Source organism: Pezoporus flaviventris, unplaced genomic scaffold (assembly GCF_033815535.1).
Source record: "Pezoporus flaviventris isolate CSIRO_AGI_PZ_B2104156 unplaced genomic scaffold, CSIRO_AGI_Pfla_v1 ptg000076l, whole genome shotgun sequence".
Classification (NCBI taxonomy): domain Eukaryota; kingdom Metazoa; phylum Chordata; class Aves; order Psittaciformes; family Psittacidae; genus Pezoporus; species Pezoporus flaviventris.
In genome coordinates, this window is record NW_026892624.1 from 1,060,058 (window position 1) to 1,074,953 (window position 14,896).

The 14,896-nt window shown below is 40.9% G+C and overlaps 1 protein-coding gene across 6 annotated transcripts in view; it reads right to left on the minus strand.

The window, feature by feature from the left end:
- Positions 1-14,527, minus strand: part of RIC1 (RIC1 homolog, RAB6A GEF complex partner 1) — a 52,336-nt gene extending 37,809 nt beyond the window's left edge. For 4 of the 6 annotated variants that reach the window (XM_061473079.1, XM_061473080.1, XM_061473081.1 and 1 more), the window contains exons 1-2: positions 13,844-14,524; positions 186-293 (exon numbers count right to left, since the gene is read on the minus strand). In XM_061473079.1, coding sequence (XP_061329063.1) covers positions 186-293; positions 13,844-13,984 — 249 coding nt within the window. In that variant the 5' untranslated portion in view covers positions 13,985-14,524. Of the gene's footprint in view, positions 1-185; positions 294-13,843 lie in introns of all 6 variants that reach the window. The other 2 variants (XM_061473078.1, XM_061473077.1) reach the window with 2 other exon arrangements.
- Between the last annotated feature and the right edge of the window lie 369 nt (positions 14,528-14,896).

A 14,896-nucleotide genomic window follows, 5' to 3' on the forward strand; every position in this document is an offset into this window, starting at 1 on the left:
ATGAATGAAAACTAAAGAAAGCTTCTACCAAAAAACACCCCAATACTTAGTATTATTATATGTTTCCACAAGATAAATATCATCTAAGTGTTTATACAATTGAGTTTGTATAAGCACAAAAATTGGTAACAAAACACTTTATTTGCAATAGTTTAACCAGAGTAAGAAGTAAAACCCCTACTTACTGAAACAGCTATCATGGTGCTGTCAGGTCGCCATTCTGCTTGTTTATAATGTCCAAACTGAGAAGCTGCTTTTGATAGTTCCTTGTAGCTTACAATTAATACACTAGGCTGGAGGGAAAAAAAAAAAAAAAGGAAAAATTACATCTCGTCTCTAGAATGAATGGGATGTCTGCTATACTGCAACACTGCAAACAACTATGTACCCTTAACAGCAACAAGTTTCCCTTAAGAAGGGAGGTTAAAAAACAAGGGCATGTCTGACAATGCATCATCACACCATAGTGCTTTCAAAGGGAGTTTATGCAGAACTCCTGCTACACGGTCATTCCTAATCTCACACTTTCAAACCCAGGATATTCAAATTTGCCCAGAAAGGAGAAACAACAGAATACATAAGGAGTTTCAAGTTAGATGAAGGGTGACTGAAGCAACTCACACAGGCTCCTATAATGAAAACAACTGTCAAATTAACTAGGATAAAATATTCTACAGAGTATTTGGTTCAATCCATTTCCTAAGATGCTACTAAATGGATGGGCCATTGGATTTAAGAGACTTATAATCAGGAAATCTGATTTGTATCTCTTCAAGAACATACTGCCAGAAAATCCACCTCTACAGTTTGATGAAAAGATTTTTGCATATGATGAGATGCACTCAGCATCTTTCCTCCTAGGAATGAAGAAGAGCTTTAAGGTCATGAAGGCCAGAAAAAGCTACCATAGGCACTAAGCATTCATTCCCTTTCATAAAAGCACTTGAAAACTGTGACACAAAAAACCTAATGGAAAGTTACCCACCCCTTCCTTGCTCCAGTGCTTAGAATCATTCTTCCTCCTTAAATATATTTAAGAACTGTTTGTTCATTCTTGCTCTTTCAGCTTAGACAGGTATTGCCCCTTCTGCTACCCTCCACCACTGGGAGGTGGGGATGGAGAAATTTGTATATATATATTAGATGACAACTTTATTTCCTCAGCTTTCAGCTAAATTTACCCAACCACACTTTTCCTTCTAAGTAAAGGAAGTTTCTCCTCATCTTCATGACAGGTGCTCTCCCTAACTTTATGAGGGCCAGTTTTTCCTTTAAACTTGTAGCAGCAAACTGAGCACACTCCTCCAGTTCCTGGAAGTGAACCAAAAGGCTGAACAGGAATCACTCTTTTGACTGAAATCGTTAAACCATTTGGTAAAGCTTGTCATCCATCACTAGGACCACTCTACATCCTGTAAACAGCACTTCTACTTAAATTTCACACCCACATAGAAATGAATTTCAAAAAAAAAAAAAAGTTAAATATTTATATCGTAAGGTATAACAAGCAAACTAATCTTTAAGAACTATTTATAGACTCATAGAATAGGCAGGATCAGAAGGGACCTTCAAAGGCCATCTAGTTCCCCCTGCAATGAATAGGGGTAACTTGAATTAGGTCAGATTGCCCAGAACCACATCCAGCCTGGCCCTGAATGTCTCCAGGGATAATGTATCCACCACCTCTCTGGGCAACCTTCTCTAGTATTTTACCACCCTCATTGTAAAGAATTTCTTCCTTACATCCAGTCTGAATCTCCCAGCTTTTTCAATTCATGTAGCTTCCTTTGCAGATATTTACAAGTCAAATTATCTAACATTAAATAAGTAATTATTCTTAACAGATTCTTACTGATTGTTCTCACGAACTACATAGCCTTTCACTACTTTGCTAGACCTACCTTAACTGCCTTATATATACAGAGGAAAAAGTGCCCTGTGACAGTACAATCTTGGTAATCAACATTGTTAGTTTTAGATTTGGAGAGTGATTGTAAGGCATTTCCATGCTTCAAACATTTTCACAGCAGGCAAAAAAAACATTTTAAAAGCTCATTAATAAAAAACAATTTTTTTCCTATATTGCTGCTTTTACAGAACATGATGACAGTATTTATACTACAAAGTTCTTGTGACATTTGTTCATAAGAAAGCCACTACTCATAGAATCATATCATAGAATCATAGAATCAAACTATTACACTTTAGAACCTGGAGGAACGTTCTACATATACAGCAGATACAAAATTAATACAAATTGACCTCTTAAACTAATCTTATTTTGTGACTTACAGATGAGGACTACAAGCATTAAGACTGCAAGCAATCATTTTTACCTTTTTGCGGTTAAAGTAACTTCTTTCTGATTAGAAATCAGACCCACTTCTAAGTCAATAGGTCAAAGGTTACCTAGCTAATGGTTAAACCATAAATGTTTCACTGATAACAATTTATCTCCACATATCCCGCAACTCAAACGCGTTATTGCATATGTGAGGAAAACCTTAACATACAAACTTCATCCCCCTGTTTATAAGCTTCCCACTGAAGTGTGAAATGCTACGAGGGTAACAAAGCTAGAATGCCAACTCAATATCCTGCTCTGCTCATACAACAAAGGGAAATAGTAATTTTACATCTGAAGTCATTTATTACATCTGAAGTCACCAAAGATGTTTAATAGCACAGGAGTATGTTCTATAAACAGGGGTATATTGGCCTAATTTTAATTATTTCCCCAAGCAGAGCAAGCCATCACATACACATTTTTACAAAAGAAAACACCTTCAGTTCTTAAGGAAGAGACAACAAAAGGCTAAGGAAGAAAGGTGAGTAAGCAAGCCTTCACTCAAATTGCAACTTAAAACTAGCAAAAGCTTACCAAAACATATAAGAAGCTTATCTGGCATTTTACAGTCTGCTGCAGAGAAAATCTAGCATTTCAATATATTTTGATTTTGCCTCTCAGTAGGAATGTACAGTCAGACAAAACAGATGCAGAACAGCAGAGCTGGATGCTCACAAGATAACAACAATTGGGAGGAAAGAAAGATAACTTTAAAAATAATAGAGTTGTATCATTACCAAAGAGTAAACAAATCCTCCAGCGCTCTAGTGAATGCTACTGAAAAAACCCAAACAGACCTTCCTGATCCCACATTTCGATACACTTTATCTCCTTCCCTTCTTAGACATCATTCAACTACCTTGGCTTCACAAGAGCCCCGTCCACAGGAGCTCTTACGCAGAATCTTCGTGCTTCAATAGAGGAATAGCACTATTTATAAAACAGAAAGGTAGCAAGCTAGCTTCATGAACAAAGACACCTAACCAAAACTACTTTAAAACTCACTTTCATTTCTTTATCAATTGCTGTACATTAAGAATTCCTTTGGATGTTCCACTATGACAGATGAGCTACACGTCACCATCAGGACAAAATACCTAAGCAAACAACCACAAAACAAAACAGGACACCAAACCCATGGTGGAAAAACTTGGAATTGATACTATTTTACTTAACACTACCTGATCAAATACAACATCTTCCCGATTTCCCTTTTCAAAGCAGCAACTATGAGCAGCATAAGTAGTCTCAGAACACTGAACCATACAAACTAGTTTTTATGAAGAAATCTATCAAGATACACAAACCCTGCAGCAAATTCTCTCAGCAAGCTTAGACATGAAATACTATCACTTCACTTCTCTAAACACATTCTACTACAGTTGATGTAAAATGCAAATCAAGTAGACATTTAAATCCTAAAATAAGATGTGAATGTTGCTCTGAACAGGCCATTTTCAAGTGAGGCAAGCAGTACAGACTTGAACAGCAGCCCTCACATGAGCAAGTGTCCTAATTGGGATGTTTAAAGGGCTTTGAAGAAATGATATATTAACCAACTGGAGAGAGGTATAACAATTGTTTGATAGAATATAAAATAATGAAAATTTGAGTTTTCCTTAGTTTGGATTCTGTGGTTTGACTGCTGCAGGTTAAGGATAAACATGCAGTTGATTTAACAAGTTAAGTAGGTCACCATATACAACGGAAAACTACTAGACGAAGTTTGAGAAGTAAACACCTAACAACATGTATGCATCCAGACACTGAAACTTCTTAGCACTCCCTTATTTTCAGTTGCTCTCTTATCATTAATTCACTTGAACCTAGGAGGAAAGACAGCAAGACAGGAACACTGACATCTCTAGTCACCCAAAAAATTACTGAAAATATGAAGTAATACTTTTGCTCAGGAGTATTATTTAGTTAAGACACCAGCACACCCATGACTTTCATGCAAAACAAAACAGTTACTATATCTGCATTGAATATGAACAGCAAAAACATATCCTTGCCTGAATTCCAATAATGTTACATCAAGCAACTGATACAGTGGCATTCAAATTCTTACACAGTGCAAAAAGTTGATTTTTTTTTAAAGACTTATAAAGTTGCACTGAATCTCACTATGCTCAAATAATATGCAAGAACACTGAGTTCTGAATGTTTTGCCTAGCTTATCCATAGCCAACATATTCAACTCTGAACTCTGGTTTCTGTTTTGCTCTTTTTATTGTAACTATAAATCTAACTTGAATTTTAAACCAAATTAAATTTCACAATCCTTAATACTTTCTTCTCTCTTTTAAAGGATTCTCATCTTTAATGTCACTAATTCACTATTAATAATTTACTTTCTAATGAATTTTTTACATTTAACTATGGCTTTCAGAGACTGAATATCTGGAAAACTGTCTTTCACAAGTATTATGTCCATGAAGAAGATTCTTGTATTTGCTGAGAGCAAGCAACAATATTAGCAGCTGACAGCATAGTATTATGTATGGGTTTGTTTTTTTTTAATTTAAACAATACACAAAGCTGTATGGCTGTAGAAAAGTGTTAAAATCCAAATATTCTTATCCCCTAACAATTTAGTATTCTAGACATTAAAAATTAATCTCATTTAGAATCAAGAGTCAATTTCTTTCAAAAACACAAATGTTCTGTTTAGTTTTCATAAGACAAATGCTTCAATGCTTCATTAGGCTGTAGGCACAAGACAAGACTCAAAAACAAGCTGTTCTGATGAGCTTATGATCTAAGTGACAAAGGCTGAGAGAAAATAGAACAAAAGTCTGATGCACTTTATTTCATCATTAGATAGTCTGTGTTCCACTTAAAAAGCTGAAGCTTTATAGGTTTATAAACTAAAAATCAGAAAGGTTAGATGGAGAAAAGAAAAAACATGCATGCATAAGGAAGGGGAAAGCATATTTGTAAAGACCAGAAGAGGGGAGAAAAAAAAAAAAAAAAAATAAAAAGAGTACCACAAAACCCCGTTTTGCCAGTAGCAGAGATACCAGATAGCGCTGACAGAATTTTTAACAGCAAGGTTAACTACAACAATATAACACCTTTAATTCAGTTTTAAGGGCATATGGAAAGTTTAGACTCAGCAGAGAATCCATCCAACAGACACAGCACAGTTCCCAACACAGTGGTCCACATAAACTACTGTGAAAAGAGTTCAAAAAAACCAAAGTGCATAAGAATTGTCAATTAAACCTCTCGCATGTGAAAGTTTTCAGTTAATCTGCTACTCAGAAACACCGCCAATAAGAAAGACCATATTCTACAGATTATTGCTACTCATCAACCTCATGAATTGCTAAATGCTTAAATTTGGATTAAGTGGAATTGCATGTGATGAAGAACCTCTAACCTCATCTCTGGTCTCATACTGGCAAACAACTCTTATGTGCAACTAATCGGATAATCAAAACTCATTCTGAAGATGCCTTTCTCTTCATGCAAGTAATTCTGACAAGTCGTTCAGGGGTCATCTATTTTGTATTAATACAGGAAACACCAAAAACCTGGCTCAGGCCTACTGAACACTGAATATTCCCATAAGAATTCTACATTCAAATGATAAATCCATCAGTCTAAGAGGTATTTCTCACTTCCCTAACTATGTAAGCACAAATTCATCTTTGCAACAGAAGCAACAGCACAACATTACTATTATTGATATATAAAAAGAAATGGCCTTCTCAGACAAATGTCTGATGGATATCAGTAAGAGGTTGTACCTCAGGGGTTAAATTACTAAGGAAAAAACACAGCAGAAGAGTCAAGACATCTCAGTTTGCACTGATGCTATCTGTGTTATATCATTCACAATACAAAACCATTTACACCATTATCAAGTCTTCTGTTGCCCATTTTCCAATCAAATTCCATATAAAAATGATATAGAGATTGTATCTAACCCTATCTAGAAAGAGGGCCATATACAATAATTCAATAATTATTCTGCTTACAGTTCTGAGATGAAAGCATTATCCTGAATACATGGTGAAAACATTTCATTTTTTTAATGGCCTGCTTAAATACTGCTCTTTTTTGGTATATTTATTCATATATCCTATAACCATGAGCACTAGTGCCACAAGTAACTGCAGTTATATCATGCCAAAATTCCAGGTTACAGAGATCACTTTCCTTATCAGAAGAACAGTCCCCTGGGTTTTTTTTATTTAACTATCATGTATGCTTAAAGCATGAACCAAATCCAACAGCTAAAGACTGAAATGCATGCAAGAGTTATGACAGCTTTGCTTCTATAGACTTATTCAGCATTTAGAATGAACACAGAATATTTGACAATGTAATTTTCTGAAATGCATGCTTTTCCATAAGCTTATAGTTCATTTAGGTGATCTGATTCAGCATCAGATCATCATAAAAACAAAAAAAAACCAAAATACCACACAGGGAAGTTTAAAAACATGGATAAGTTTAGTGTAAATCATAAGCTGATAAGCACTTAGGTAATTAAGAAATGCTCCTCAAAATGAATAGTTGAAGCAACCTTGGCTTCAAAGAACTTACAAAACAGGGTTTGACTGCAGAGTTGTAGCACATAGTCCAACAACCTCCAGGGGTTTTCATTAAATATTCAAGGCCTGTCATTATTCCTGCCACTGCCACAAGTTTTTTTAGGTTTGTCCTGGGTTCAGCAGTAGCAGTCATGTTTCTCCTTCTTGGTAGCTGGTGCAGTGCAGTGTTTTGACTTTTGGCCTGGGAACAGAGCTGATAGAGATGTTTTGGTTTGGCCAAGGACTTTGTGAGCCTCATGCTCTGCCAGGGAGGAGGCGAAGCTGGCAGGAAGCAGAGACAGGACACCTGACCCAAGCTAGCCAAAAAGGTATTCCATACCACAGCACGTCATGCCCAGGATGTAACTGGGAGTTAGCCGGAAGGGCTGGGAGACTGTGGGGTTGGAGGAGGTATAGGACGGGGCTTGGTCAGGCTGGGGGGGGGGGGGGGGGAGGGGGGGGGGCGAGTTATCGGTTGGCTGGTGGTGAGGTGATGTATTCTCTTCCCTTGTTATTTCCTTTATCATTGTTATTATTGGTAGTAGCAGTAGTGGTTTGTGTTATACCTTAGCTACTAAACTGTTCTTATCTCAACCTGTGGGAGTTGCATTCTTTCCGATTCTCCTCTCTGCCCCCCTGGGAGTAGGGGGAGGGAAAGAAGGGGGGGGGAATGAGTGAACGAGTTAACTGACTGGGTTTAAACCACGACAGTTCTTTTTGGCGCCCAACGTGGGGCACGAGGGGTTGAGATAACGACAGATCTGACTGGATTAATAGTCACTCGTCACAATGCTGATTTATTGGCTATCAAGGTTGTTCCTCTTGATCTCACAGTTTCAGTATATCATATCTTACATCCATCCGGTATTGGCTGTATTAGTGTTTTTCAAGTGTGGGGCTTGGACTAAGGTTTTTGTCCCATTGTACTTTATGGTAATGACTTGTAATACAATAGAATCATTGATCATGAAACTGATCTGGCTTATGTTCCCAGTGTGGTCACCACCTTTATACTTTGGGAGGTGTGTAACAGAAGTGCTTAGCAATTACACATCTTTTTTCTCCTTCTCAGGTGCTCAACCTGTGAAGGAGACATCCTTTTACCCTCCCAGTCCTCCCTCCAGACCATTTACATTTGAGAGTTTAGAAGTTTTTGAATGGCCTTTTAATGCTGTTGAGACTTGTTTGCTGATTGCGATGGGGATCACCATGCTGGCACGCACACACAGTGTGTTTTGCCCACGACTGATTTCAAGAGTTAAGCAGAGTCAGGTTTGGGTCTTGTCTGGGGTTAAACGACAAAGTAGGAGGACCAAGAGATTTTCCCTGAGGCTGGACAGCCATGAGTGGCAGGGTGTGTGGGATAGTATGGGCAAGTATCTAGGTCAGTGGGCCCCTCCAGTACTTTGGAATTTCACTACCGAACAACTGCAAAATCCAGAAGAATTAGTAAAACACTTAAATGAGGTGTGTGGTCATTCTGGCCATACCAGAGATGGACAAATCATGGCAACGTGCTGGGGCTTAGCCTATGCTTACAGGGCCTTGTTCAACACTATCCAGCACCTTCAAAAGGAAAAGAATGTCGGCGGATCTGAGGGCAAAGCAACAGTCGCTACTCAAACTTTGGCTGCAATGAACAGCACAGCTACCCCAGCGGCAAGTACAGCAGCTGCTCAAACTTCGACTGCAACAGACAGCGCGGTTACTCCAGCTCCAAGCACAGCAGCTGCACCACCCCCAGCAACAAGTACAGTTGCTACTCAAACCACAGTGATAATCACTGCAGCCAAAGCAGAGGACCAATTCGTACCAATATCGGTTGCCCCTGTACGCAAGAGAACAAGCAAAAAGGAGGCAAGAAGGGTGAAGCGAGATGAAGAAACAAGGAATTCACCACCCGGTCCAGAATCTGATCAGGAGTCATCATCACATGACGAAGAAGAAGAAGAAGAGGTAACTTCTCGACCTCGGACCTCAACCGAGCTGCGGAATACGCGAAAAGATTTTACCCGTCAACCAGGGGAGCACATCATCACCTGGTTACTCCGATGCTGGGACAATGGGGCCGATGGTCACGAACTAGAAGGTACAGAAGCCAAGCAGCTGGGATCACTTGCTAGAGAAGGGGGAATTAACAGAGCAATTGCAAGAGAGAAAAAGTCCCTCAGCCTTTGGAGGAGGCTCTCGGCAGCTGTGAAAGAAAGGTTTCCATACAAGGACGATGTTATGAGTCGTTCGGCCAAGTGGACTACTATAGACAAAGGCATCCAGTCTCTGAGGGAATCAGCCATTGTAGAGATGATCTATCACATCAAGCTGAATAACGGGGATACACCCATAGATCCAGATTAAGTTGAATGTACACGACCCATGTGGTGAAAACTTACACGGAATGCACCGTCATCATATGTCCATTCATTGGCAACGCAGAGGTAAACCCATCTGGGCTGCTGCATTGTGGAAAGATATTGCTGCTCGGGTGCAGAACCTGGTGGTGAAGTACGTCATGTAGATGCCCATGTACCCAAGAGTCGGGCCACTGAGGAACACCAGAACAACCAACAACTGGATAAAGCGGATAAGATTGAAGTGGCTCAGATGGACCCATGGCCCATGGCACTTCAGGCCATCAGGGCAGAAATGCAACACAGAGATGGACTCATGACTGAGGGGTGGACTTAACAATAGACACTATTGCCCAGGTTATTCATGAGCGTGAGCACTGCACACAGTCTCTCCTGCTCTGGAAGACTGTTACAAGAGATGGAGCCTGACATCATGGACCAGATGGACGCAGCAGCTTTATAGCTACTGGTCCATGAACTTAGATAAGAGTGATGGTATATTGAAAATGTGGGATCTGAACATGACGTGAATGGTATGGAATAAGGGGTGGATAATGTCCTGGGTTCAGCAGTAGTAGTCATGTTTCTCCTTCTTGGTAGCTGGTGCAGTGCAGTGTTTTGACTTTTGGCCTGGGAACAGAGCTGATAGAGATGTTTTGGTTTGGCCAAGGACTTTGTGAGCCTCATGCTCTGCCAGGGAGGAGGCGAAGCTGGCAGGAAGCAGAGACAGGACACCTGACCCAAGCTAGCCAAAGAGGTAGTCCATACCACAGCACGTCATGCCCAGGATGTAACTGGGAGTTAGCCGGAAGGGCTGGGAGACCGTGGGGTTGGAGGAGGTATAGGACGGGGCTTGGTCAGGCTGGGGGAGGGGGGGGGGGGGCAAGTTATCGATTGGCTGGTGGTGAGGTGATGTATTCTCTTCCCTTGTTATTTCCTTTATCATTGTTATTATTGGTAGTAGCAGTAGAGGTTTGTGTTATACCTTAGCTACTAAACTGTTCTTATCTCAACCTGTGGGAGTTGCATTCTTTTCGATTCTCCTCTCTGTCCCTCTGGGAGTAGGGGGAGGGAAAGAAGGGGGGGAGTGAGTGAACGAGTTACCTGACTGGGTTTAAACCACGACAAGGTTAGAGAAAGGAAATTATGAACTATATTTACACATACAATTACATCATCAGACCATTCTTGTTGCACACAATTCACTCTTCATCACTTACACAGGAAACTCCACTCATCTATCATACCTCCTTCCTTGGTTGCCTACATCTTCCTTTAATATCTATAGACCTGTGGGTGAATATCTAGGAATCCCTGTACTGTCTCATGCTCTTATTTCATGAGATAACCAAACCAATTTAAAATTAAACACCAGTACTGTTAAAGGAGTAACAATTTCAACAAGCCAACTACAAAGCTCCTTTGATCCCTTCATGAGCAGAAAAAGCAGGCTTCTATTTGTTCAGCAAGCTGAACAACCCTGCGAAAACCACCACTTGTCCACCATGAGAACTGCTAAAACACAGGTGAAAGCAGGAAAGCTCACAGCTGCCTTGTGAAACTTCACCTTTAGTTGTCAAGTTAATCTATTAAACATCAATTATCTCATTCTAGCATTTCAGAAAGTTTCTTACAGGAACTGAAGTTTCTCATTTCAAACATCCAAGTACATAACATCACCATAATTAACAACATTGACTAACTTTCCAATGCTGTCAATGAGAACAGTTTCATTGGCTCTTAGCGTCAAAGACTCTTCTCAGATACCTGTGCCAAAATGTCTTCTGATTTAAGAGAAATACTTGGAACAGTAGTCTCCAAAGTGGGATGCATTGAAGACAATCTACTGGAGTGCAAGAAAGTACTTTTTATACCATAAATAAATAAAGTAAAAATTAAAAAAGTGTTTGGTTTAGCCTTAACTTCTTTTTAATTAATTTTCAAATATTGGAACAAGCTTCCTAAAGAGGTGGTTGATGCCTGAGCCTGTCAGCATTTAAGGGACATTTGGACAATGCCTTTAATAATATGCTTTAATTTTCAGTCAGACCTAACTTGGCCAGGCAGCTGGGCTAGATGATCACAGTAGGTCCCTTTCAACTTAAACTATTCTATCCTACTCTATTTTTTCATTTCTATGTTGTGTATGCTTGATAATGTGCATATTAGTACAGTAGCATATGCATATATTTTATAAGTAAATGTACACATTCACCAATACTGGTACATGATCAGAAATATTCACCACTGTCTAACCACAATCCAAAATAACATGTAAAATATTCAAGTACTTTTTTGCTCAAAACCATTGACAGAATTCTAGCTGTTCTTACCTACAGCATTTACTCCAGTTTCTAATCTTAATACCTATATTGTTTCCAAACCAGAAAACAATCTGCACTCTAGATAAACTTTGTTTAGGTCCATTAGTTCTTAGCACACAGTAAGTGAAGAGGAGCTTTAAACATCACCTGAAAAATACACACACATAAACTCACACACCTGGAAGTATTTTAAAGAGCTCCCTGTTTTAGAAAAATTCAAAACAGAACTTCAGCAGAGTCATGATCTCATTCTTACATGAAACTTCTTATATTGAGATAATAATAAGTCTAAAGAAGAACATTAGCCAGAAGGGTATTCTACTTAATGAAATTTAATTTGTTCAACCTGACCATATCTCAGCCTTGTTCCAAAGATACTTCTGACAAACAAAAACATAGAATGCAATAATTTTAGTATGTTTTACAAAAGTTTCACATTCAAACTAAGCAAATATCAAAACCAAAAAGCAACAAATAAAAATTCCCCACCCAAAACCCCAGCTATAGGTATAAAAATAATGCAAGATACTGTCTTAAAAATGCTGTTAACAGAAACCTTTGCCTTAGAGGAATTTTCTATAGCTGGATGTCCACAGAGGTGGTGAGAATGTAACCTAATTTTTACTCTAAGATCGGGCAGTGAACAAGCCTGACAAAGTCAGCACCTTCCTCAAAAGCACTCCTTACATACTGAATTAAAATCATAGAATCATAGAATAGTTAGGGTTGAAAAGGACCTTAAGATCATCTTAAGTTCCAACCCCCCTGCCATGGGCAGGGACACCTCACCCTAAACCATGTCATTCAGGGCTCTGTCCAAGCTGGCCTTGAACACTGCCAGGGATGGAGCATTCACAACTTCCCTGGGCAACCCATTCCAGGGCCTCACCACCCTTACAGTAAAGAAATGTACTTTTTAAAAAAAATGACCTGTAAGTTTGCTCAACCTTTCTGCATCACGTGCATTCTTTCCATGCTCTGTCTGTAGCCAGTTATACAACATTTAACACTTGAAAACAAGTCCAAGCATGTAAGTTAATGAACATCATCTTGAGGAACAGACCAGAAAGTAAACGACATTGTAGACAATAGGGCACATCTCTAGGGCACATCTTTATAACTATTCTACAAGTCTGTTGTTTTTTTATGTATTTTCCTGGAAAAGGTGAGCAGTTGTGCTCTGTTGATGGACTACACCCATGGGTTCAACAACTGGCAAAAGCCAGAAGAATACGCACTTTATCTACACTATGTGCACAAACCTATGAAAATATAGGCCACGTGATGATGTTCCCGCAGCATAGTTGCTGGGCTGGTATGCCCTAGTTGGATACTTGCACAGGTTAAAAAACACAGCATCAGCACCCCACCCAAGAACTAGTGAACAGCCATGCAGAGCTCAAGATATTGTAAAGTGATGAAATCGCAGCATAACTTAGAACAAAAATTCAAGGCTATTACTGTCATTTGACACCTTCCAGTATCAGCTTTCTAAAATTGGATTGACAGTTTTCTCCTGTAATCGGAGATGAACTCTATAAATTCTCTGGAGTTGGAGATATTTATGGACAGATTTAGGGTCTAATCTAGCTGCTGTTTAAAAGGATCCAGCATCAAAATTTAAATTCAGAATCACAGCTGTTTCATTCACTGCACCAAATCAAACTGAGAAACAGCATTTCTGTTATCACATTAATTCAAAGTGAATTACAAGTAAGATATTTAATGTCAATTATTTAGTTAGTCTCAAACTGGATGTTGCTAGCACAGCAACTTCCATGCAAAAGCTGTAACACTCTGTTTAGGACCACAACACTTTGCAGCTTTTCATGAAAAGTTTGTGAACTTCTGTGCTATACCATTACACAGAATGTTACAGTCTGTTTTTCCATAAAAAGTTTTGTTATCTTCATGTTCTTTTACATAAAGCATACAACATATGAAGGCAGACAACATGAAACTTATTTGTAAAATAAACATTGCTACAAACACTCTTTATATTAAGCTTAAGCACTATTTAAAATCAAAATAATAAAAAAAAATGGGTAGAATTCTCTTTTTCAGGAATAATCAGTGTTAACTCCAAAGTTGACTGACCTTTTTTCTTTACACTACATTGCTATGAGTAAACACTGTGGCTTAACCACTGTGATTCACAAATAATGAAGCATTCTCTAAGCTTCAGTCCCAAATTTTACAACCCTTTCTCACTTTACAGGTAAGGGGGCTTTTCAGCTGGGAGAGCTGGGTCTGAAGATTAACAGGAGGATGAATACTTACTCTGCAGTACCAGACGCTTAGCTGAGATGCGGATAACACTGCGAAGAAAGCTCTCTGGGGATCCGTCTGGATGTAAAGAGGTTGCTCCAGGGACTCCAGAGGACACAGCAGCCTCTTGGGCCAGCCGCTGAGAAAATACATGGCTGCAGATTTCCCTTTTCCCGAGAAGCGGGGTCTCAGCTTTCTCTAGTCTAGGCGAGGGACACAGGGGACATCAGCCGAAGGAAAGAAGCAGAAGTGCTCGCTAGCCGCTCGACGGCCTTCGCAGGAAGAGCTCTGACCAGGGGACCTGGGCCGACCATGCATAATCACCGGCTAAGCGACAGGACCCCTTGGCACACCACCACCGCCCCGGAGGGAGGCGACTAAGGCCTCCCCGCCTCTTGGGGCTATGGGCCGTCGCCCCTAGCAGCCGCCGGTGCGCCCTGCAGGCGTGGGGGCGGGTAGCGCCGCAGCCGCCGAGGGCAGACACGGAGGCAAGTCCGGGGTGGGGCGAGAGCCAAGCGTCCCACGGCCTGAGGGAGGCAGAGGGGGAAGCGGCCGGTCAGTGCTCCGAGCGGGCCCTCGGGAGCTGCAGCGGCTGCAGCGCAGGCTCCTCCCTCCTGCGGGTGCCTCGCCCACCCGCTCTTCGCGACGCTATCGCCGCCGAGGCCCCCGTCGCCATCTCCCTCCTCCTCCTCCTCCTCCTCCTCCCCCGCTACGGTGAGTGAGCTTCCCGACCCCGAGCGCGACGGCAGCCCCGCGGCGAACGAGGGGGCAGGGCCGGGCCGGGCCGGGGCGGGGCCGCGCTCACAGGAGCCCATTGGCCCCGGCGGCAGGACCGCTCGGAAGTGACGTCAGCAGCGCCAGAAATTCCCACCCCCGAGTGACTGTGTCAAGGTTCCGGGCGAAAAGACGCGCTGGCCCGCCGGAGGCGGGAGCGAGCGGCAGCAGCTTTTGCGCATGCGCAAAAGTGGAGAATGGAGGCTAGGGCTGTTCTCCGCATGCGCACAGGTATCCTTGCCGCCCTCGCTGGCGGTGTTGTGGCGATGTGCGCATGCGCGGGAGGGCCAT